Raw genomic sequence first — 25,178 nt, forward strand, 5'->3', positions numbered from 1 at the left:
AAAGGACCCCTGGGCTGACCGGGGTCCCAGGAGCCACCAGAGGCCTCACTGCCCTGACCCAACCTGGCTCACGGCCAGGCCACCCACCCAGGCGAAAAGCTGGTACTGAGAAAAGCGGCACCAACAGAAGGTAACTGGAACTCGTCTGTGCTGGGGTCTCCCTGAGATGCTGAGGTCTCCCTGAGACACCGGCATGAGCAGTGCATGATGGGTTTCTCTCAGTGTTCATGACATCCCATCCTGTCTGGTAGCCCATCCACTTCTGGGAATTGGTCAAGCCTGGGTTTTGGCAAATGTTTCTTTAAAGAGCCAGACTGCAGACAGTTTAGGCTTTGTGAGCTGTGGCTTCTATCAGCCCCTTGACCCTGCTGCTTTTGTCCAAACGAAGTGTGGCTGTGTACAGAAAACTTTGCTCATGGAACCAGCTCCACCCTGGAGTCACCCAGACAGAGAAGCTACTTAAGACTTCCCAACAAGGCTTGAAAACAAGACTTAAGAGCATACACGGACCCAGAAGTGACCAAACTACCTGCTAGAATTAAGCTGAACACTCTTTAAAGACAAAACTAGCACTCAACAATATAAGGTTCACAATGTCTAGCATCCAGTAAAAAATTACTAGATATGTGAAGTAGCAAATTGTGATATATAAACTGAAGGAAAGAAAAATCAGTCAGTAGAAATAATCCAGAAATGATAAAGATGATGAGATTAGAATACAAGAACATTACAGAGTTTAGAGAAATGCTTGTTTTATGCTCAAGGATATAAAGGAAGACATGAATGTAAGTAAAAAGGGAGATATAAGAAAAAACCAGCAAGTTCTAGAAATGAAAAGTAAACTACACAAAATGAAAATCTCACTGACTTACAAGACAGCAGATTAGACATTGTAGGGAGAAAAAAGATTGTGAACTTGAAGACAGGAATAGAAAGTATTCACACTGGAAGCAAACAGAAAAAAGACTAAAAATAAATGAACAACATTTCAATGACCTGTGTGACAATATCAACTGGAAGTTGTTAGCCACATGTGAGCATTTCAAATGTGGCTAGCGTAACAGAGAACAATGTGAAAAGGCGAGAGGGGCCTAACCTCCCAGCCTACATCTTTCTCCTGTGCTGGATGCTTCCTGCCCTCGAACATCGGACTCCAAGTTCTTCAGTTTTGGGACTTGGAGTGGCTCTCCTTGCTCCTCAAGCTTGCAGATGGCCTACTGTGGGACCTCATGATCGTGTGAGTTAATACTTAATAAAGTCCCCTTTATATATGTATCTATCTATTCCATTAGTTCTGTCCCTCTAGAGAACCCTAATACACTGCCTTTACTCTCAGATGAGTCTTTTGCCTTATTCACTATACCCCACCCCAACTGTTTTAAAAAGCTCAAATTGTTTCTTGAAGAACTTGTGAGTACAAGGGCCGCATGCCACTGTGGACCCCAAGCTGACTCCTGGAGAGTGGAGGTGGGGGAGCTGTTAGGGTTGTGCCCACTGGTGAAAAGATCCTGTAACAGCACTGACATGCAGGGACTGGGCCCACTCCTCCACCTGCCACCCCCAGAGCCAAGCTACGCTTCCCACAGCAGGAGTGGCAGGAGTGGCTCCAGGTTCTGAATCTGGAGTTAAGGCCCAGCCGACGGCGCAGTGACCAGAACCCGCATATGCCTCGGCCTTGGTGATCCTGAATCTGCACCTGGGCCACTGGCACCTTCCCAATTTCTTCTGGATGATGCAGTTACACCATAAGGTCCTCACAGCATAAATCAGGCTTAAAGTTAAGTAATCGTGAGTAATTTTTAGTAAAATTAAAAGCACTTGGAAGAGATACTTAGAATCAAAACAAGAAAATTCTAAAAAATATTTTAATACTTAAAAAGTTCTAAAACAAAAGGTAAGGTAACATGTTCTTTCAAAAGTGAATTTCACATGCAAAGCATTAATTATATTTATTTTACTGTGAGATAAAAGCAAAACATAATATTCGGAGAAAGAGACCAGTAACTGACCTATTTATTTTATGTTCTATTAATGTGAATCCTCATTAGAGATGTGATGACATTATTGCACAAACAAAACCATGGGCAGAAACATCCCAGCAATGCAGGGGCGCCCACACTGGGTTAAAAGGGATGTCCAGCATGTGTTTCCCTGGAACACTCAAGAGTCTGCACTTTTCCTGCAAATGGGACTATGTCTGATTATTTATTATGAAAGAACACTTTACCGACCATTTTTTTTCTCAGTTGGTATGATGTACAAATAGGCTTTTTTTATCCATTAAATAGTCTTGAAAACATTTTTGCACTAAATCAAACGAGCTGATATCAGAAAGCAATTGCCACCTTCCACCTGGAGTAATGTGTGCATTTTTTAATGCTATGATTATATGCTTCTTCAGGGTGACACAGTTTCTCTTCTGGCTTCTATAACACCTGCATTAATCTTCCTTTTTTGCGTTAAACAAAACTTGTTGGCATTATGCATCCCATCCACTGGGGGTGGGCTGGGAACAAACACATTTCGATGGTTCTTCACAAGGAGACAAACAATCTGAATTATCTTTTACAAACAGTGAAAATGACAAGATGTTTGTCTCTCAGTATGCATTTTAAAGCAACATAAATAGAACACACTTCTTTTAACAAAGCCTGGCCTTGGTGGCTTTCTAGCTTGCAGTCTAAGTAATGTTTGCAGAAGGGATTCCCTGGGAGACGGCTGTGTGGGGCCACCTCACTTACTGGTTGTGTGTTCTCCATGGGAAAAGCACCAGATGGGGAAGCCCAGGATCAGATGTAAGCCGCAAGCTTCTCTCTCTCTTCAAACTGCTTGTCCACTGCCAGAGATAGGGCCTGGAGGAACCCCTCTATGGTGACGGTGGGGGCCTAGAAGGCACACGGTCATTGCTGGAGGGGCTCAACTCACGTTTGGTGGGGCCACCTGGCATCCACAGCTCCTGCCACCACCCACAGTGCAGACAGCACAGAAGGGGGTGGTAGCTGATGGGCTGAGCAGTGAGTGCGCACCACACAAATCCAGGGCGCAGATGAGCCAAGCTCTTTACTTCAGAAGAGGCGAACAAGGTGGCTACGTGGCCGCCCCCATGTCCTGCATGTCAGAAACAGCTGTGGGGGTGGGCAGGGGAGCACCAAGGCAGCCACCCACACACTGAGAAGGATGAGAAGCTATAGGGAGCAGACCCTGGAGGGCCCACCCTATGTCCCAGGCTTATAACCAGAGAATTCCCATGGCCCAGTGCTCAGAGCTGTCACCTCCCCTGCATCAAAAGGCTCCCACTCATGGTCCGTGGCCACTGTCACCTCTATGCTGAGCACTGTGTCCAGCACAGAGGCTGCTACTGATCAGACAGAGCCTGAGTCACTTCTGATTTGAAAGGAACCATTCCAGGATGGGGGTTTTCTCTTCTCAGATGTAAGTGTATCTGCTCTGCCAGACACTGAGTCCTTACCCCAACCAGCTGCTGGGGACAGTGCAGGGGAGGGGTGAGTGCCCCGGGCCGAAGCATCTGCAACAGGCCCAGCACCCAGTGGGTGAGGCTATGGATCCAGGTCACTGCTCTATGTGAGCTGAACCCAGACTGAAAGAGCACAAACCTCTGTTGAGGCCAGCGAGGGCCCTGGCCACGAGCTCAGCACACCACAGAGGCAGATATGCATGTGTGTGGGTGCATGCGTGTGAGCAGAGGCACGTGGCAAAGCCGCCTCCTCCCAAAGGACTCAAGACAGCCCCAGTGTTTCCGTGCCACGGTCAGCTCCTCCTCTGGCCCCAGGACCCTGTGGTTTAGAAACTGAGATAAAATAAGGCTGATACCCCAGGGCTACTAAGTGGAAACTCCAGCGAGGCTGAGACCTGTGGACAGGGTGGGTGCTGGAGGACAGCAGTGGAGACTCACCTGGACATACAGTGCATGAGCCAGAAAGGGGAGTTTTCTCAGGACCCGGCCGCTGAGGCCTTCGCTCTTCCTGTGTAAAGAAAACCCAGTTCAGAGACAGCAATTTATACAATCACACGTTTCAGGACTAATTTTCCTCATTGGCTGAGGCATCCCTGGGAACACAAGCTGAAGCGTCCCAGGCACACCTTGAGTTCACAGGACACTTCCTGCCCCTCACTGGTCTCCTCAGCCTTGTCCTCTGAATATCCCTTTGCCGCCCGGCCTCTCATATGGGGCCAGTCTCTCCCCATCCTCAGCTCCTGCTCTGGGAGGCAGAGTCCTCGCTGCTCTGAAGCACACCCAAGGCACAACTTTGTGCTCTGCCCCAGGGCCAGCACCCTTGCGCTCAGGGAATGCATCACCTGCCTGGGAGCACCAGGCGTAGGGCACGACGCAGCGGGCACATGGTCAGTAGGAACAGATTCCCCAAATAATGGGTGCGTTCACATCTTCAATTTTTGTAGAAGTCTCTGAACTGTTCTTCGTTCCCATCTTAACTGATTTAAATCTCTTCAACAGATAATCCAAATCCTTAAAAAATACTACATTCTTCATGTTATCCCTTGTTTAAAGCCTTCCACACTCTTGCCAACTTCAAAATAAAATTCAAACTCTGGCCAGAAACCCGAGGCTCTGTCCACTCCACCTCCTGCCTCTCCGGCACCTCCCCAGCCTCTGCACTGCAACCCACTAGAAGGTCACCTGAACACACTGCTCCAGCAGCCTTCCCGATTTCTCTCCAGTTGGAACCAAATTCTATCCTTCAAGGCACCGTTTGATTTTCCTACCTTTCACCCTCTCCGGACCCCCAAAGCCACTTCCTTTCTGTGGACTCTGCGAATCCTTGGAAGTGCCATCAACCGTAGGGTCGCAGGCTTCCAGCACATAAGCCAGCGCCCTCCCTGCGCAAGGGTTACATCTCCTTTGGAAGGAGGTGACTGTGCTGCGTTTTTCTACTCATGCACACACACACACGTGTACATGCACGTTCACACCTGTACTGTGTTGAGAGTTCACACCCAGAGCCCTCCCTGGTCTCCTCAAAGGAAACAATGACTCCCTAGTTAATATCACAAATGGATTCTTCTTGATTACAAAAATGAGGTCAATTTGCACCTTGAAATTTCATTCAAAAGAAGGCTCAATTTTGACACGTTGTTTTCAATGAAGCCGATCATCTCTAGCTCTCGGAGGGTCAGCAGCTGCTGGCGAGGGTATATGATCTGACACTGGGGAGACAGAAGTACAGGCGGTTAGCTGAGTCCACAGAGGCCTGAGCGTAGGCACCGTCAGCAAGAGGGACAGCACCTGCAGGTCAAATGTCAACCACGTCACATCTCACAGAAATCCAGACAGTGACGACTCGAGATGCACGGCTGCACTAGGGAACAAGCTCTCTCTCTCTTGCCTCTCAGTGTACACATTCTGCTTTTTCAAACAAATACAAATAACGGAACATGCCTCAGAAACCAGTAGCAACATAGCCTCTTCTGTGTTTCGGGCCAAAATGTTTCCTCCCTGTGTGTCAGGAAGGGAAGGGACCTGGAGGCACCCAGTCCAGTCTGTTATGCCACCTTCGGAGACGTCAAAACCCACAGTGGGCAGAGCTGGGACTCAGAGCCAGGACTTCCACTGACTTCCAAAGCGGGATCCTAGTTTGTCTGTTTTAAAGGTGAGGCTTGTTTGGCAGCACGACACAGTGTCTGACCGAGGAGCTGGGCACCAGAAGTTCACCTCAGAGATCATTTGTCTGGAAGTCATGCTTTTCCAAGTAGCCTTGCCAACAGTCAGGTGGGCACACTGACTTACTATGACTGAATTCTAACACGAACCGTTCTGACTCAGGAGCCAGGAGAAGGAAGAAAATAGCATTGTCTGAACATTTTGGAGGTTTGTTGAGGGGTGTGAGCAAAATTAAGACATAGTTTGTGCTTGTGCTTGGGGGGATGCTTTCGAGACCAGCTCAATATCCACCGTGACATCTGCATGTCTTAATTTCATATAAACTGCCTAAAATAAGAAACTACCCCCATCACTGGGTGCAGTGGCTCATGCCTGTAACCTCAGCACTTTGGGAGGCTGAGGTGGGCAGATCACTTGAGGTCAGGAGTTTGAGACCAGCCAGGCCAACATGGTGAAACCCTTTCTCTACTAAAAATACAGGCGTGCACCTGTAATCCCAGCTACTCACGAAGCTGAGGCACGAGAATTGCTTGAACCCAGGAGGCGGAGGTTGCAGTGAGCCGAGATCGCACCACTGCACTCCAGTTCTAGGCAAGTGAGACTCTGTCTCAAAATAAACAAACAAACAAAAAACTACCCCTGTCCTACACTGTCCCAGAAAAAGTCCATCCCTCTAAGCTAAAACTTTAAACATCCCCTAGATTCACAGCACAAGTGTACAAGTGTATAAATGTTACATTGCGAGGGCTGGAACCCACACTGAAAGTGCGTGAGGACCTCCAACACACACAACTTCCTCGCAGGATCTGCTATCACGTGGGGCTCCTTGGCAGCAAAACTGCGGTAATCAGTCTTCAGATCACTGGCATTCTCCAAGCAAAGCTCCACAGAGCTCCGTCTCCTTTCCCCAACCCCCGAGAAAACCATGCCTGGACAGTGCTGATCCGGGCAGGCCCAATGGGTCCATGGCTGAGACCAGCTCTCCCGTCCCCAACCAAAGCAGGCTGTGCCGCCCCTGTTAACGCCCCTGCTCTGTGGTACCAGCAGGTGGCAACAACTGCATTAAACTCATCACTGTTTAAATCCCCATTCACTGGTTTGCTTGGTTACTGCCCAACTACCCTAAACAAAGGCCCCTGCAGGATGATTTGTCTGGGACAGGTCTGTTCCCACGGGGGCTAGAGCAGCAGAAACACAAGCATGGGGCAGGTCCCTGCTAGCCTGACTCACACACCGCACGTGTCACTGCCCATGGCGACGGCGTTCCAGACTCACACACACTCCCCGCATGCGTCACTGTGCCCATGGTGATGGCGTTCTTGTGTCACACACACTCCCCGCACGCGTCACTGTGCCCATGGAGACGGCGTTCCTGACACACACACTCCCCGCACGCGTCACTGTGCCCATGCCGACGGTGTTCCTATGTCACACACACTCCCCGCACGCGTCACTGTGCCCATGGAGACAGCGTTCCCGTGTCACACACACTCCCCGCGCGTGTCACTGTGCCCATGCCGACGGTGTTCCTATGTCACACACACTCCCCGCGCGCGTCACTGTGCCCATGGAGACGGCGTTCCTGACACACACACTCCCCGCACGCGTCACTGTGCCCATGCCGACGGTGTTCCTATGACACACACACTCCCCGCACGCGTCACTGTGCCCATGCTGACGGTGTTCCTATGTCACACACACTCCCCACGCGCGTCACTGTGCCCATGGCGACGGCGTTCCTGACACACACACTCCCCACGCGCGTCACTGTGCCCATGGCGACGGCGTTCCTGACACACACACTCCCCGCACGCGTCACTGTGCCCATGGAGACGGTGTTCCTGACACACACACTCCCCACGCGCGTCACTGTGCCCATGCCGACGGCATTCCCGTGTCACACACACTCCCCGCACGCGTCACTGTGCCCATGCCGACGGTGTTCCTGTGTCACACACACTCGCCGCACGTGTCACTGTGCCCATGGCAACAATGTTCCTATCATCACAACAGGCGACTCAAGAACATGACGTCACATGGACCCTGTGACCACAACCACCAGTCCATACTATGCCCAAGATGTTTCCTCTTTCAGGTAAGGATACAGGCCCCCCGAGAGGCAGGGCACTGGAAAAGCCTGGGGTAAGCTGAGAACTAGGATTTGTGCAGCCAGCCAGGTGAGCATAGCCGGTCACTGACGTCCTCTACACTGATTGGTACCTCAAATAATGAACAATGATGACTGTATTGTGCCAAAAGAACAAAAATATTGAGTCAGTGGCCCTAGTTTCAACTATCAGCTCAACCTGTCACATACAAAACTAGTTTTCAATTTAAGAAGGGAGTTAATGCGTATGTTGAAATCTTCCATACTGGAACGAGCTTATTTTAAGCTATCTTAATTAAGAACATATAAGAAATCCATTTGTATCAAGAGGGGGAAAAAAAAAATAAAGGTACCTTCATCAGTTCTTCCAAACAAGAGAGGTAGATTTTGAAGATGGCTGCTGCAGAGGGCGGCCCAATGTACTGCTTGATGTCAGCCCTGTCCACGAAGGCCACGTCGATCTTCTCGGTGATGTTGGAAGTGGTCAGAATCACGACGTTGGAATGCCTGTTGTGGCCGAGAAGCAAGCACCACGGTCATCACAGCTGTCGGTGACCCAATTCTATCCTGCCCTATCTGGCAAGGAGGTTGGCAGGATGATGGCCAGCAGGCTGCCCAGGCTGCCAACAGGAAGGAAAGGGGCCTTGTGCCAACGCAGGCCACACAGACCCCCCAGCCTTTGCTCTCGCTGCTCCTCGGCCTTCCGGGAATTCTCCTACAGCCCCACTTGGCTCATTCTCTCACTGCCTTCAGCCTCAGCAAGGATCTCACTTTCACACAGCGTTCCTGACCGTGCCACCTACCGTAGGCCCTGGTGCCCACCACCACCTGGGCATGGCCACTCATCATCCCTAGACATACTCTAGAGCTGGGTTACTTCCCATGTTCATGATCTGCTCTCCCCTCTAGCATCTAAACTCCATAGAGAGAGCCCCTGTTGTCTGGTCTGTTGACCAATGTCCCCCAAGGGTCCAACATGAGCCAGCACAGAGCAGGCACAAGGTGCCCCCAGGGAGCATGCTGCACAGGCCTGGTGGGGCTTGGCTGCACGTGTGGCAGTGCTACCACTGCTGCCTGGGGAAGGTCAGCTTTACCTAGACCCTGGCCAAGGGAGGGCAGGCCCTGTGCCTGTGAGCTGGGGTGAGCTAAGCAGAGACAGGGCAGGGAGCATGTGGGTCCCCGGCAGAGGGAACAAGGTACAGAGGTCGGGTGAGCTCACAGCTGCTTAGGCCAGCACCAGGAGGGTGGGGCTGCAGGAAGGGCCAGAGGGAGGCCTAGGCCTGGAGATCACGACCCAGGGGCTGACAATCCAGAGATGCAGGAGTGGACAGGACTGGTGGGGGACATAAAGAGTCCTCTAGAGAGGGGCTGGAAACAGGAGCACGAGGGAATGAAGGCAAGAGAGGCAAGTGTGTCTCCTTGTTTCTTCCTGAGCCACACACCCTTGTGACTGACAGGGAGAAGTCACGGTGACCTCCATCCTCTGGTTTGAGTGGTAGGTGCACAATGAGGCCATCAGTGTCATGCGGAAACCCAGGAAGTTAGGGATTTGGGGCCCAATGAGCAGTGTGAGAGTGCACCTGACATCCTGGGCATCTAAGCTGTGATGTCTGGTCACAGGGGGATATGCAGGTCTGGGATTCCCCCCACAGAACCCTGAGCTATGCTGAAGGGGCACACGCCAGGAGAGAAGGCCACAGACAGGCTGTGTAGACCCCTCCCTGCAGAGAGATGCCAGCAGCATAAACTGGGGAAACAGGAGAGTGGAGGCCGGGGAGGGAGGTACAAAGAGATTCAGGGAAGGGGCCATCAGGGTGTCAGTGCTGTGCAAAGTTCCAGAAAGAGAAAAGTGAACACTCTTGTGAATGCGGGGCTGCAGGGCTGCGGGGCTGTGGCGGGGGTAGGAGCCAGATTGCAGCAGACTGAGGGACGAGCTGGGTAGGGAAGGAAGTGGACAAGAGGAGAAGGAAGCCAGAGGCAGGGGAGGCCCCCCTCCAGGACCTGCACACTTGTTGGGAACAAGCCCCCCAAAATCTGGCCATAAACTGGCCTCAAAACTGGCCATAAACAACATAGGGACAGACAGGCTCTGGCTCGCCCATCACACTGCACACTCTGCAGCACTGTGACATGTTCATGGCGGCCATAACACCCACGCTGGAAGGTTGTGGGTTTACCGGAATGAGGGCAAGGAACACCTGGCCCGTCCTTAAAGGCATTCTTAAGCCACAAACAATAGCATGAGCCATCTGTGCCTTAAGGACATGCTCCTGCTGCAGTTAACTAGCCCAACCTATTCCTTTAATTCGGCCCATCCCTTCGTTTCCCATAAAGGATACTTTTAGTTAATTTAATATCTATAGAAACAATGCTAATGACTGGCTTGCTGTTAATAAATACATGGGTAAATCTCTGTTCAGGGCTTTCAGCTCTGAAGGCTGTGAGACCCAATTTCCCACTTCACACCTCTATATTTATGTGTGTGTCTTCCTCTAGCGCTGCTGGGTTAGGGTCTCCCCAGCCGAGCTGGTCTCGGCACACAATCCTGCGGCTGACCCCAAGACAAGTGCTTCTCAAGAAGCCAGATATGCTCACTGTGGTGAGACAGTGGTGATGGCCTGGACAAAACATTCTACTGCACAGTTCAGTTTGCTGTCACCCCACACTCAACAATCCAGCTTCTGAGAATGCCCAGGACTCCCCAGGCACCGAGGGCAGAAAGAGCATTTCAGAGAAGGAACCTGAGTCCTGGCTGAGCACCACACAGGGACAGACAGGTTCTGGCTCGCCCATCACTTCCTCAGGAGTTGGGCCAGCAGCCGTCCCTCCTTAAGCTTGATCAACTTGGGCTACAATGACAACAGGCCCTGGCCCTGTGAGGCTGGACTGTGGAGATGTGGACCATCTGCCCACGAAGCTCTATGTCCTGGGCCAGCAGGGCGAGCAGGGGACAGCCATTCACCTACGAGCAGCACTGGTTGGTGCTGACACTGGGTGGGATAGGAGAGAAGTGGGTGGGATAAGGCCTGAATGTAGCAGTTCTTCATTTTATGCTTTTCTGTGCTACGTAAAATTCTTACCATGCCTGAGTTTTCTTTCACATTTTTTTTTTTTTTCTGAGATGGAGTCTCGCTCTGTCACCCAGGCTGGAGTGCAGTGGTGCAATCTCGGCTCACTGCAAGTTCCACCTCCTGGGTTCACGCCATTCTCCTGCCTCAGCCTCCCGAGTAGCTGGGACTACAGGCGCCCGCCACCACGCCCGGCTAATTTTTTGTATTTTTAGTAGAGATGCGGTTTCACCGTGTTAGCCAGGATGGTCTCAATCTCCTGATCTCGTGATCTGCCTGACTCGGCCTCCCAAAGTGCTGGGATTACAGGTGTGAGCCACCCGTGCCTGGCCTTCTTTTACATTTTTAATAAACTAAAAACAATTTCTTTAAAAAGCATTTATGATATGCTGCCTCCAATGTGGAAAAGGAGTCAATACTCAATACCAAATGCACTTTTAGGTAAAAGAGCTCGGCACTAAGATCTAGAGTTGTACAAGTATCATGCATTTCTTTGGGACAAACTTCTCATCACTTCTCAGAGAAAATCACTGCATGTCCTGGTTACCTTTTAATCCGATCAATTTGGGTCAAGACAGCATTGACCACGCGGATGGCATCTGATGGCTCGGTGCCCGCCCTGCAGGCGTTTCGGGCGGCTGTGAGACTCTCCACCTGTTGGGAGGGAGCAATGGGGTCAAAAAGGACAGGGCCTGGCACCTCACAGGCAGCTATGGGGATACGTCCCCCTGAGCACGTGGAAAAGATGAATGAATGGGTGTTCCCATGCCTAGCCTGTGGATGCTGCGGGAAGGTGGAAATGCACACAGTGCAGGGAGGGCTAGAGGGAAGCCTACGGCCATAGGAGCATCAGGAGTAGGCTGTGTCCCCACAATGGCAAAAGGCGATTCTGTCATGAATTTTCTTATTTGGAAATGCCTACCTCATCAATCAGCACGAACACCAGAGCATCTTTATCATCAATCAAATCCTGAATCTTCTGAAACATCTTGGTTACCAGCTTGCCACTCTGGAACCCAAACACCCTTTTAATGTCAACGTGCAGGGACCACACTGCCAGGTACACAGGGGGACCCTGACGTGGCCTGCTGCCCCGGTTGTCCCCACAAGCCCACTGTCTCCTGACGGCCCCTCAGAAAGCTCCCTACATCAGAGAAGCCAGGGCAGCATGGGAGGAGGTCAGCCTAACACTCTTCCTCTCTGCTTTGAATGCCAGGGTGCTGAGACCTGAGACCACACCTGGCCTGCCCGGGGTGGCACAGTGAGGGTGACCTGTACCTCTGCTTTACCTGTGTGTCCTCTCTGATGAGGAAAAGAGACAGACCACAGATGCAAACAGGCTGGGATGCACTCCTCACAGGCTCTCCTGTGCCCAGTGTGCCTGGTCCCACCTCACCTCACCAGAGGGATGTGCGCATGCCAGGTGACTTGGGCACAGCTCCTCAGAGGTAAGAATCACCTGTGACATCACCTTGTCTGACCCCCTCAGCTCACAGACAGCACTAGGGAGCACGAGCACCAAGGATATGCATGGCAGGGCTGCAGTCCCGAGTGCCAGGCCTGCCCTCCTAAGAGCCCATCGAATGTCCTGTCCCAGCCAGTCATAGGTCTGGGGAGAACCAAGGGAGGGTCCCCATGGGCCCCAGCTCTGGAACCTTCTCTGATCACGGTCAGCCCCAATCCTCACACACCTTTCCCACCCAGTTCTCTCCTAAAGCTTCTAGAGGAGGATTTGCCTAACATACATTTTTTCAGCCATACAATCCAGACAATTAGAATTAATATTTAATACTTACTTCCGAAAACCACTTAGAAAAGAGGCTGTGGCTGTTTATTTCAATTAATTGGCCATATTGGTACCTGAGATAGAAAAAAGGAGTTGAGAGAATTACTAATTGGTCCTGTGGATCCTCAGTGGCAGCCATTCATGCGTCTTGAATGCAACATCTCAAGTGCCCAGCATCAGGGGAATTACAATTACTGACAAAGAATCGAGGAATCCAGCCCTCCATGTACTAAATAATTATGAAAAAGTCTAACAAGATTCAATCAGTAGTTCTAGACTGTGCCAACTGAGTTAAAGACTAAAAACTCCCATTTTATATCTATTTACAAATTATATTTCTATATTTAAAAATATTAGCAGTACTAATATAGAAAACAAAACAAAATAGAAGCATCAAGAGCTTTTGGCAGGAGCTGAGCATTTTCCCCTCCTTCCACAGAACCCTAAACAGCACAGATCCCAGAGCCCAGGAATGCTCAGGTGGCCCAAAGTTAACCTTAACACACACAGACTGACCAGAACCCAGAACACTCCTCTGTCCATTCAGAAGCCTGCAGACAGATCTGGACGTGCTTAACTGCTGACTAAATCACCAGAGAACAAGACTGAGGCCAGAAAGAAGCTGATTTCCAGGTCCTCTTTTCAGTTTCTTCCACGTCAAAAGTCCACAAAAGAAAAAGAATTACGTTCAAGAAGCATCACTGGCATTCCACGTAAAAAAGAGAGACCATTTACTGATACTGTTTATAAAACAGTGGAGGGATACAGACAATCTAACAGAATAAAGACTGAGTCGAATATTAAACAAAATTAATTATAAAACATTTTGGTTCTTTGATAGAGTGAGGAACAAAGGCTTGCTAAGACTTCTTTTTGCCATTTCTAAGCCATAAAAACAATGCATATTTCCAGATCTTTGTACTGGAAAAAGTTATATTCCTTATAATAATCATATTTTCCTTCTCTTGTCTCTCTGCCCCTAGAGATCTTTTTTGGTTATTCTTTGGAGGCAGGGTCTCACTCCCGTCACCCAGGCTCACCACAGCCTGGATCTCCTGGGCTAAGGTGATCCTCCCGCCTCAGCCTCACAAGCAGCTGGGACCACAGGCATGTGCTCCCACGCCCAGCTAATTTTTTGTATTTTTTTGTAGAGACAGGGTTTCTCCATGTTGGCCAGGCTGTTCTCAAACTCCTGGTTTCAAGCGATCCACCTGCCTCAGCCTCCCCAAGCGCTGGGATTACAGGCATTGAGCCGCCATGCCGGCATGCCCCTAGAGATCTTGAAAACACACATGTATTTCAATATGTCAAAGCAAAAGGCAAGTTGCTACACATAAACTAAGGGGTGAAAATAAAGCAGTTTCCCTATGTAAAAACATTTACAAGACATTTTTGAAGAACTAAAATTATGTATATGAAATTAAACCTAACAGGATTTCTGCTAGTCATACTGGAGTAACAGGAAGCAGAGATTTACCATCTAATCTTAAATGAGAAAACCTCATTTAAGGCAAAATGGATGAAACGACATCTGGTAAGGTTGCTGAATACAGGCAGTGAGGGCTGGGACTCCTGAGTCGAAAGACCAGGGACCCTCTACAAATGCCCTGACTTTCTGCCAGGAGGCGTCTTCCAACCCAGGCACGGGAGGGAACCCAAGTGGAGTACAGCCACTCGCTGAGTCGAGGAGACAGAGATTGGAGTTCAGGGAGTCTGAGGTGACTGAAGGCTGCAGAACAGAATTCCAGAGGGGAAGGAAATATGAAGAAATACCTCAGAAGGAGTGCCCAGGATCCTCATGGCGCCCCCGATGTCCTGGATGAATACTCAGGTGTGTGTGAGCAGGGGACATTCCATGTAGCTATGTAAAGGGCACCCGTGGTCTGTGAGCTGAAGGGCTCCTGGACCTCACACAGGCTGAGAGGAGTGCATACTCCAACTGCCAGGGTGGAGAGTGCTCACGGATCCTTCAGCACACTCAGCGGAGACCCCAGAGGACTGCAATTTAGTGTTAAGACTAAACCTAAACCCCTCCCAATCAAAGCTTAAAAAAACCAAACCTCAAAGGATCACACCAAATCACAAGTAATGGAAATGCCTAATGGGACAAAATCTAACACTCACTAAAGGAAGACACAATCCACACAATTCAAATCACAATGTTCAGCATCTAATCAAACACTACCTAACATGCCAACAAAGCAAAACCATGTGACCCATAACCAGAAGAAAAACCAGTCAATAGAAACAGAATCAGAAATGACAATCATGATGGAATTAGCAGACAGAACATTAAAACAGCTATTATAGAGTTGTTCAAGATGTGAACAAGAACATAATGAAAGAAAAGCATAAAAAGAATCAAATAGAACATTCAGAGCAGAAAAATACACTATCAGACATAAAAACTTCACTGAATGGAATTAAAAGCAGATTAGATGATGTAGAAAATCAGTCAACTTGAAAATACAGCAATAGAAACTTTCGAATAAAACAGATATTTCTAAAGAACTGAAAAAAAAAAAACACGAAAAAGCACATGAGTGGCCTGTGGAACAACATCAAACAGTCTAACATGAAAACAGAGTCCCAGATAAAGGGGAGGGGCAAGGAAATTCGGTGAGGAAACAATGACCAGGTATTTTCCAAATGTGACGAAACCATAAGCCCCAAACAGAACGGAAAAGACAAATCCATAATTAGAGACGAACATTCCATCCAGCAAGGGGAGAAAGTATAGTCTTCTGAAGTGCAATTCACCAGCAGAGATCATGTGCTGGCAATAAAATAAGTCTCAAATCTTAAAAGACTGAAATCATAACTCAAAACTATGCTGAAAACAGAGGAATCAAGTGACTTACAGTGAAGGAGAGGAATCTATTATTTGCGTAAAATGATTTAGGAAAAAAAACAACCTCCTGTTATAAATCCCATTCCCACGGCCCTCCTCTCACAAATTACCGAAAGTTACCTGCTTGAAAGTCTAATTGTCAATTTCTGGGCTAACGCTTTACACAGGGATGTTTTTCCAGTGCCAGGAGGACCTGTGACAAAGATCCAAACAAATATATTTTTAAGTCAGTGCTGCAACAAATTTCTTAAAACAATAGTAACTTCCATTATCCATAAAATATAAGGAATACAGTTAAAAGCTATTAATGTTATTACTACAATGAAGTCTGCTTAGAAGCTTAAATGCTATGAAATATTACCCATACACTTAGGTCTCCCCCTCTTTCTTACTAATTTGTACTCAACTTCGTATTTCTGGTCTCAGCCTCCATCGCCTCCCCACCCCCAGCACTGTTCCCAGCTTCCCAGCCTGCAGTCCCACTTAGCATTGGGAACGAACATTGCATTTTCTAGCCTACATCTTTGCTGACACCTGTCCTTGTCCCCACACTTCCTCTATGAAATCCACTCGTCAAGGCACCTTTCAGAGGTCAAACACACCTTTCTTGATAAACGGAGGTGGAGGGGTCACGTGTTGTTCCTGTTGTCCCCAGAACTACCCTCTTCCTAAGACAATTCTTAGTGGGCTCATACCCCATACTAAACTCAAAGAGGCAGAGGCCAGCACTCTTGCACGCCTGCCTGCCAAGCGTCCCCTAGCATGATGTGGGTGGCAAGCCACCCAGGTGCCGAGGCAAGAGACCGAGGGCACCAGCTGTTCCAGTATAATAAAATATATAAAATAAGAATAGTTATATTAGATATAGATCTTAGATATGATTATATGTAAATATCATCAATCATTAATTTGTAGCAATTACTCTTTATTCCAGTATTATAATAATCCTCGCTCTACAATTATAACCCAGGAAAAACCAGGCTGCACAGAGATAGGAGCAGAGGGAACAGTGAGAAGTGTCTAGAAGGCAAGAGCGCGAGCCTTCTGTTACGCCCGGACAGGGCCACCAGAGGGCTCCTTGGTCTAGCAGTAGTGTCAGGGTCAAGGAAAAACACCTGCTACTTAGACGACCGGGAAAGGGAATCTCCCTTTCCCGGGGGAGTTTAGAGAAGACTCTACTCCTCCACCTCTTGTGGAGGTCCTGACATCAGTCAGACCCGCCCGCAGTTATCTGGAGGCCTGTCTCCCTGTGATGCTGTGCTTCAGTGCTCACGCTCCTAGTCTGCCTTCATGTTCCATCCTGTACACCTGACTCTGCCTTTTAGATAGCAGTAGCGAATTAGTGAAAGTACTAAAACTCTCTGATAAGCAGAAATAATGGTGTAAGCTGTCTCTCTCTTTCTCCTCTCTCTCTCTGCCTTGGCTGCCAGGCAGGGAAGGGCCCCCTGTCCAGTGGACACATGACCCACGTGACCTTACCTATCATTGGAGATGGCTCATACTCCTTACCCTGCCCCTTTGTCTTGTATCCAATAAATATCAGTGCAGCCTGGCATTCGGGGCCGCTACCAGTCTCCATGACTTGGTAGTAGTGGTCCCTCCCAGGCCCAGCTGTCTTTTCTTTTATCTCTTTGTCTTGTGTCTTTATTTCTACACTCTCTCGTCTCCGCACATGGGGAGAAAACCCACCAACCCTGTGGAGCTGGACCCTACACACAATGCCTCACAGAAGCTGTGAGGTGACCAATGTGGAAAAAGGAAAGCATCTAACAGAAAATGGAGACATGCAACTCTAATTTTCTGCAGGCATTTTCAAGAATTAAAGAGGAATACGTAACTGGTTCCAAACAGAAACAACTTATTTCACTAATTAAAATACCTGCTGCTTACTCTGATGGTGCTATGAGGGCAGGATGCGGGGCCTATCTGCTCTTTAAAAGAACATTGTGTTTTAAGGTCACTTCGTCACGCAATCTTAACTGACTTAAAGAAGCTAAGTACTCTTCAAGCTTCTATTTAACACTTTGCTACAGTTTCATACTCTCGAGTCCACTCAATTCCCGTGTCCCCATTCTACCCAGTGATATTGAAAACAAAACAAAACAACAAACCATCAGTATTTTCTCATGAGAAGAACCAGACAGAATTTCTTTAAAATATGGCTTTTTCAGTTTACTCCTCACAAAGTAAAGCTCTGAGTACTACAAAGAAATATGAGGCAGTTTCTGTCTTAAAGAAGAGTTACAATCAGCCTGGAAACAGGCAGAATTCTAAAGAGTTACAGTCAGCCGGGAAACAGGCAGAATTCTAAAGAGTTATAATCAGCCTGGAAACAGGCAGAATTCTAAAGAGTTACAATCAGCCTGGAAACAGGCAGAATTCTAAAGAGTTACAATCAGCCTGGAAACAGGCAGAATTCTAAAGAGTTACAATCAGCCTGGAAACAGGCAGAATTCTAAAGAGTTACAATCAGCCTGGAAACAGGCAGAATTCTAAAGAGTTACAGTCAGCCGGGAAACAGGCAGAATTCTAAAGAGTTACAACCAGCCTGGAAACAGGCAGAATTCTAAAGAGTTACAGTCAGCCGGGAAACAGTCAGAATTCTGAAGAGTTACAACCAGCCTGGAAACAGGCAGAATTCTGAAGAGTTACAATCAGCCTGGAAACACGCAGAATTCTAAAGAGTTACAATCAGCTAGGGAAACAAGGCAGAATTTTTGGAAAAGTTTAATAACACAACAGTACCCCCGTATTCAAGATTTTACTTTCCAAGGTTTCAGTTACCTGCAGTCATCCACAGTCCAAAAATATTGTATGTAACATTCTAAAAATAAACAATTCATAAGTTTAAAATAACTTTTATAAGTTATAATTGTTCCCTTTTCCTATTAGTTATTATTGTTAATCTCTTACTGTGCCTAATTTATAAGTTAAGCTTTATCATAGGAATGTCTGTATAGGAAAAAATAGTCTACATAAGGTTTAGTACTATCCACATTTGGGGCATCTGAGGACGTCTTGGAATGCGGCCCCCCACAGGAAGACTTGATTAAGTGCCGAATAATAAATGCCCCAAGGGCCGGGCGCAGTGGCTCAAGCCTGTAATCCCAGCACTTTGGGAGGCTGAGGTGGGTGGATCACCTGAGTTCCGGAGTTTGAGACCAGCCTGGTCAACGTGGCAAAACCCCGTCTCTACTAAAAATACAAAACTTAGCTGGGTGTGGTGGCACATGCCTGTAATCCCAGCTACTTGGGAGGCTGAGGTAGAAGAGACGCTGGAACCTAGGAGGAACCCAGGAAGTGGAGGTTGCAGTGAGCCGAGATCGGGCCACTGCACTCCAGCCTGGTCAACAGCGAGACTCTGTCTCAAAAAAAAAAAGCAAAAAAAAAAGTCCCAGGTGTCATGAGCTGGATCTGCTTCACAGACAGGGGACATTCTAGGACAGCTGTGGCTCCTTCAGAAAACAAAGAGCAGTAACTCCTTGCAGAAGGAGAAAGGTACAAGTAAAGGCTGAATTTCATGCCACTTGTCTGGTCAAATAAAAGCCTGCATAATTTACCGTGGAGCAGCACCACCTGGTTCCAGGTGATGAGGTTGCTGTTGACGTTCTTGTCTGAAAACAGTAAAGTTGTCATCACATAATCGAGGAGCTGGTAGAGAAAAAGAAAAAGAGCTTGAGAAAGGTACCAACAAGGCAAAGGTCCCCAAGAAATGTGCCCTCCCCCAGGGCTTAATCCTACATGAGAGGAGGGAGCACAGGGAGCGAGGCCGCCTCCTAAGACATCATCACCTCCAAATGCTTTCATTTCAGAAGAGAAGGTGCTTCAAAAAGGGAAAAGGAAAAACACTGGCTATTACTATTATAAATATAAGAAGAGAAACAAAATGATCACTTTTATTTAAAGTGCCAACATTAAACAAAACCACTAAGGGGTTTGTTTATCAAGTAATGAGTAAGCTCCTTCCTCTAGAATGATACAGCAGTTACTATTTGCAAAATAACAACCGCCACAATGCGGAGGAGCTGCCTGGGACAGCTGAGTGATGGTCTTCCAGCGAGCTGCCGGCATGGGAAAGGCCCTTCCCGTTGAAGAGGGTGCAGGGGTTAAGACACACTGGCCTTTCCTTTGTGCGGACAGGTCTGCCCACCTTTCCTCCTCACATCTCCAGAGGGTTCAATTCTCTAAGCTGCCTTCACATTCTCCCTTTCCCTCTTCTCCCTCAGGGAGCTCCTCAGAGACCAGCTCTACTCTGGAACAATCCTAGAGGACAGATGTCCAGGACAAGGGCTGCCAGCAGACAGCGGCTCCCAAAAACCCATCTGCATCAAGTTGCTCAGGGGTGCTGGACAGCAAAACAGTAGCGGTTCCTCTTCAAATAACAGGGCATTCTGGGAAAAGTCACAGCAACTTACGTGGGATTTGACTTCCACATCGTACACCAAGCTGTCCCAAAGCCCATGGAATTCAGCTGTGGCAGAATTAAACAGACCTGATTTCAGGAAGGCAAGCAGTTACAGCCGCCCCCAGTCAGTCTCCTCTGAGCCTAAGCCCGAGCTTCCCATTGTGCTGCTCCAGGTAAGACTATGACTGATAACAGGAAAGTATAAATTCCGCAAATTTTTCTTCAAATTTTGATTTTTATTAAAATCAAAGATGCAAAATAAATGCCAGTCACATGTAACTTTTGGCAGACAATTGGATGGAGTTAAAGAATTACACTTTATGTCTCATTATCACGTGCAATAGTCTTTTAAAAAAACTTTAACTTCCCACCCTTCTTTATGATATTGTTGTCATTTATTTTACATTTATGTATATCATAATCCCCACAATATGTTTTCATTAAACTATCTTTTCGTGGTAAACAACACATTATAAAATTTATGATCACAACCATTTACAATTGTCTTTTACCCATGCTTCAACACAAGTTCAGACGCCAAATCCACCTGTTTCTCCACACGCTGACTGAATGAAGCTCTGGGCTCAGCCTGCTAGAGCCCATCAGCAATGCCCATGGAGAAGCATCAAGCAGACAAGGAGCCACTCAGCAGGACAGACCAACCGGGCATGTGAGAAGAGCACATGGGCACTCTCCGTTAGCCATGAACTCTAAGGTACCCACCCAAAGGAACAGTATGGTCCCACACTGGAAATCTCTACTTTCCTCTTTTGTGATATACTTCCCATTTCATAAGACAGAAAACGTCCTAAAATCCTACAAAACAAACGGACAAACAGAACCCCCCCCCAGTGAACTGACATGGCATGGAGTATGCAATCCTCTGACCTCAGCCTCCCCTCAACTCCCATCACACCCCATACCTGCAGGTAGAACCCAGTGACTTGCTGCAATTATGTTTTCTGTCTCTTCCTCCAGATTTTCACTGCTGGGGCCATCTTCATTCAGCTGGAAGATGTGAAGTGCAACAGTGCATGCACTCAAATCGATGGGCTAAAATAAGGGAAAAGCCAAATAAATCGACATACATTTCCAACTCTCACTTAATTCCAACCATACAAATTAGATGTTAAGGTCTACAAATAAAAACTGAATGTATAGTATAATCAAAACTAGTTCTCAGATTAGATGAGAAGGCTATTATTTTATTTCAGATTGAGGATTAGCTCTTTTGAAAGCTAATACCCATCCCTTGCCCTTTGGGCCCTACATTTACTTACAGAATGAAAAAGTGTCCTAAATCCAACCTCCGGGATGTTATTATAGTCTATAAATACACTCACACAGATGTGACCAAAAATTGAGTTTTACCACGTTTTTTTTTTTTTTTAATTAACTTATTTTTTGAGACGGGATCTTGCTCTGTCACCCAGGCTAGAGTGCAGTGGCACGATCACAGCTTACAGCAACGTTAAATTCCCGGACTCAAGTGATCCTCCCACCTCCAGCCTCCTGAGTAGCTGGCATTGCAAGTGTGCGCCATCACACTGGCTAATTTTTTAAAACTCTTTTTGGAGACGGGGTCTTGCTATGATCCCCAGGCCAGTCTCTAATTCCTGGCCTCAAGTGATCCTTCCATCTGTCTCCCACAGTGCTGGGACTACAGGCATGAGCCACCTTGCCCAGTCAGTTTCCTAACTGTGTCTTTTTACATTTGTTATTAACTCAGAGAAATGTTTACATCGGCAGATAGAAATCTATTTCATTCTTTTTAATGGCTATATTGTACATAGTGTAGATATATGGAATTCATACATTTATTAACTGATCTCTGGTGGACAGTTAAAATATTTCAAATTGTTGACTATTATTAACAGCATCTAACAAACATCTGTTCAGAAAGATCTACAAAATTGCATAATTATCAGCTACGATAAATTCCTACAAGTGAATCTGCAGTCAGAGAACATTAGAACTTTCCCTGGGCAGCCCGTGCCCTCCAGTTAGGGTGTCCATCCCTCCACAACAGCGTGGGAAGCTCTTCCTTCCCTCAGACTGGCCAAAACCACAGCAGTATCAGATCTCAGTGTGCACAAAGCTCTGAGCATGCACAAACATGAGTCCTAACGTATGAATGGGGAGGTCCACCTCACGAGCAGAACTTAGTACCAAGCCTGTCCTTCACAGCTGGTTCTTACAGGACAGGAATTGTACTGCTGTAAGTGATAAGTCTTCCTTAGGAATGTTTCAGGTTGTTTTTATACTGGTGCCAGAATCGCCCCAATGCCTCCACGCCCTCACACAAAGCTCCTCTAACCCATACACATGAACTCAGATGGTGGGTGAGGTGGCCATGCATGGCATGAGATGAAGGAATTCTATAAGGCAAGCCCATCTTCTCATCTCTGTGGCCCCACACCTCCTACGGCCCTAGCACACACTGAGCACTTTATAAACATTTGCTGATTCAAAGAATGAGACACGGTACACAGGCCTTACCAGCGCAGCCCACTATTGTACAGCACTGCATTCTCATTCCTGGCTTCCAATCTGTCCCTGCTATACTGAGAGCACCCTGATATCAGGGCCACTTCCTACTCCCAGCACCTGGCTCCTGACAACTCGCGAAAAGAACTTGTCTAGCCACCCAAACCAACAGAGAAGTGAACCGGTTTCTGACAACAGGCTATGAAAACAGCAAGACATTCATGATACAGCCTTTGTATTCAGCTAACTGTTCCTTGGCCCAGCAAATCAGTAACTTACCTGTGAGTCTTTAACCTTTAATTCTGTGTCAACAATAGACACAGACTGCACATTTCTGGTCAAAAAAGGTTCATCAAACTCAGTCCATGTGTAATCACCAAACACAATATTATGCCTGTTGAGTAGCTTTCTAACACTCAGGTTTATGTCTTCTTTTTTTGCAGTACTAAAAAAAAGCCAAATCACACATAAATGATCTTAGTTCAAAAACAAAATGTTAAAATTAAGTGTTTTGCAAAAACTCAGACAATACATAAGAAAGCACAGTAGTTAACGGGACACGTTGGAGCTGGCCTGCCTGGGACCAAATCTAGAGCCACCCCTTGCATGTGGGTCCCCTACCAGCTGTGCCCTGAAGAAGCTGTGCCTCAGCTCCCAGTTAGAAAAAGGGGACAACCCTAAGAGTTCTCGCTATGCTGGGCTACTGTGAAGTCATTAATACATTCAAAGCGTTTAGGACAATACTTGGCACATAGTAAGCACCCAATAATGTTGGCTTTCACTATTATTAATGAAGTTCCACAGCTGTGGGGTCAGGCCTGGGGTCTGCATTGTAACAAGTCTCCAATAGCTGTGATTTGTGCTGAGAAAATCTAATGCTTTAAGCTTGGCACCCAGGGCTTCCCTCGGCCCCGCTTACTGCAGTCCTCCTGACACCTCCCCTTTCTACAACAGTGACCTGGTCCTGGATCACGCCTCTGTGCCCTGCTGTGCAAGGTCCCAGCTTACTGGGCTGATCAACTGCAGTCACCCTTTAGATTCTACTCAATGTCTGCCTCCCTCTGAGCCCTCCTGGACAGGGTCCTCAGAGCCAGGCAGGTGATCTGTGGCCCCTTTGCAATCATCCCAGCACCCTACAAGCAGCGACCACCATGCATAGTGTGGTTGTGTGCAGGTGCCTATGAACTCTGGTGCAGTTGTACGTAGGTGTCTGTCCTCTAGGTGCAGCTGTGCTCTGGTGTGACTATGCCTAGCATCTCTGGGCCCAGGTGTGGTTGTACATGGGGTGTCTCCAGGCTGCGGTGGCACTGTGTACAGGTGTCTCTGAGCTCTAAGGTGTTTACACAGGTGTCGCCAGGCTGTGGTGGGGCTTTGTGCAGGTGTCTCTGGGCCCTGGTGCAATTATGCTGACGTGTCTGAACTCCAGCACCTAGAAGGTGCCCCGTCAACAGCTGTTCTGTTAAAGGAAAGGTCTCTTCCTCTGCATCCCCTCGGAGGCTGGTGGTCTCACCTGACCTCAATCCACCCTCCATGGACATAAGGAGGGTCAGTGAAGGTCTGGCCCCGCTGCTCCGCTCCCCCCACTCCAGGGAGCAGCACAGCCCACAGGCCCCACCACACCATGAACTGACTTGGTCACAAATGAGTGGGATTTGCTTTGAACCCTAAAAATTTAACATCGAGTCCGCGAGGAACGGGAACAATTAAAGGGTCTGAGAAACAGTGGCTCAAAGAACAACCACCCAACTTTCGGCTGAGACTTTAGAGCTCTCTGTAATGCGCAGCCATCCTATTCTCCAACGTGGGACTCGGGGTCACATCAGTGCACTGGAGGACAGCCGGGCAGGGTCAGGGCCAGGTCCGTGAGCTGAGGTCGGGTCGGGGCTCAATCTGTGAGCTGGGGTCCTGCGCGCAGGGCTCGGGTCGGCCGGGTCAGTGCCCTGGGGTGGGGTCGGGTCATTGCGCTAGGATCGGGTCGGGGCCCAGCGGCCTGTGCGCCGAAGTCCAGTCGGGCCGGGTCAGTACCCTGGGGTTCAGTCGCATCAGAATCAGGGCGCTGGGGTCGGGGCGGGTGGGTGCCCAGAGGATGTGTCGGGCCGGCCCGGCTCACCTGCCGCCGCGCTGATGCACCTCCACGTGGACCGTTGGCGACTCGGCCACACAGGGAAGCGCCTGCTTCAGGTCGCCCACGGCCTCGTCCATGGCGCCCCCGAAAGCAGTGGGGACCCGACCGGAGCGCGGCCGCCGCCACCTCACGCCCAGCGTCGCCGCCACAATCGCCGCCTCAGCCCGCGGGCCCCGCCCTAGCTTCGAATCTGCCGCGCGAGGCGCACCACCTCCTGACCCGGAAGCGCTCGGGACCGGCAGGGCCACTTCCTGCCGCGGCCCCGCTCCGCCCCGTTTCCGGCGCAGCCCAGCGGGCTCGGCAACCTCCGCGCGGCGAAGCGCGGGAGGCCAGCCAGGGCCAGGAGGCGGTGGCGGCCACGGTCCGGCAGGGTCCCCGCTGCTCCCGGCCCCCGCCCGTGGCCCGACGCCGCCGCCGCCGCCGTCATGGGCAAGAAGCACAAGAAGCACAAGGCCGAGTGGCGCTCGTCCTACGAGGGTGAGGCGGCGGCGCTTTGTGACGCGCGGCGGGCGGGGTCCCGGGCACGGGGAGGAGTTCCGGGCACGCGGACGGGGGTCCTGGGCATCGGGCGAGGTCCTGGCCACGAGGGAGAGGTTCTGGGATTTCGGGCAGGGAACCGGGCACGCGTGAGCGGTCCTGGGTGGGCGCTTGCGTTCCTGGTAGAGGGTTCTGCGCTCGAGGCTGCAAGCCCACTCACCCCGGTCCTGGAGA

The 25,178-nt window shown here is 49.0% G+C and overlaps 2 protein-coding genes across 14 annotated transcripts in view; one reads left to right on the forward strand and one right to left on the reverse strand.

Annotated features, from left to right (window-relative positions):
* Window positions 1–1,851: 1,851 nt before the first annotated feature.
* On the reverse strand, window positions 1,852–24,752 carry TRIP13 (thyroid hormone receptor interactor 13). Of its 2 annotated transcripts, XM_055245623.2 has the most exons (14): window positions 24,453–24,752; window positions 22,622–22,787; window positions 20,779–20,908; window positions 19,866–19,921; window positions 19,011–19,101; window positions 15,571–15,643; window positions 12,610–12,673; window positions 11,736–11,822; window positions 11,361–11,467; window positions 8,099–8,252; window positions 5,072–5,184; window positions 3,914–3,983; window positions 2,742–2,885; window positions 1,852–2,179 (listed from the first exon to the last, which is right to left on the reverse strand). In XM_055245623.2, the coding sequence occupies exons 1-13, from the start codon at window positions 24,542–24,544 to the stop codon at window positions 2,790–2,792; spliced, it is 1,299 nt and encodes a 432-aa protein (XP_055101598.1). In that variant the 5' UTR covers window positions 24,545–24,752; the 3' UTR covers window positions 1,852–2,179; window positions 2,742–2,789. The 2 variants fall into 2 exon arrangements, with proteins under 2 accessions (XP_055101598.1, XP_055101597.1); XM_055245622.2 differs by having other exon boundaries at window positions 1,852–2,885.
* BRD9 (bromodomain containing 9) overlaps window positions 24,738–25,178 on the forward strand; it is a 28,534-nt gene continuing 28,093 nt past the window's right edge. For 7 of the 12 annotated variants that reach the window (XR_010116284.1, XR_010116285.1, XR_010116286.1 and 4 more), the window contains exon 1: window positions 24,755–24,944. Coding sequence is in view for 9 of the 12 variants with exons in the window: in XM_055245618.2 (XP_055101593.1) it covers window positions 24,893–24,944 (52 nt within the window). In the remaining 3 variants the exon portion in view is untranslated. Of the gene's footprint in view, window positions 24,945–25,178 lie in introns of all 12 variants that reach the window. The other 5 variants (XM_055245616.2, XM_063619623.1, XM_055245617.2 and 2 more) reach the window with 4 other exon arrangements.

This window comes from Symphalangus syndactylus, chromosome 16, assembly GCF_028878055.3.
Source record: "Symphalangus syndactylus isolate Jambi chromosome 16, NHGRI_mSymSyn1-v2.1_pri, whole genome shotgun sequence".
Lineage (NCBI taxonomy): Eukaryota > Metazoa > Chordata > Mammalia > Primates > Hylobatidae > Symphalangus > Symphalangus syndactylus.

Excerpts from the sequence above, each read along its gene's own strand:
- TRIP13 (XM_055245623.2), bottom strand. The coding sequence starts at position 24,544 with ATGGACGAGGCCGTGGGCGACCTGAAGCAGGCGCTTCCCTGTGTGGCC. Across the intron at positions 19,102-19,865 it reads ATGTGGAAGTCAAATCCCAC|CTCCTCGATTATGTGATGAC; the intron begins GTAAGTTGCTGT and ends TTTCTCTACCAG. Across the intron at positions 11,468-11,735 it reads TGTTCGTGCTGATTGATGAG|GTGGAGAGTCTCACAGCCGC; the intron begins GTAGGCATTTCC and ends CCCTCCCAACAG.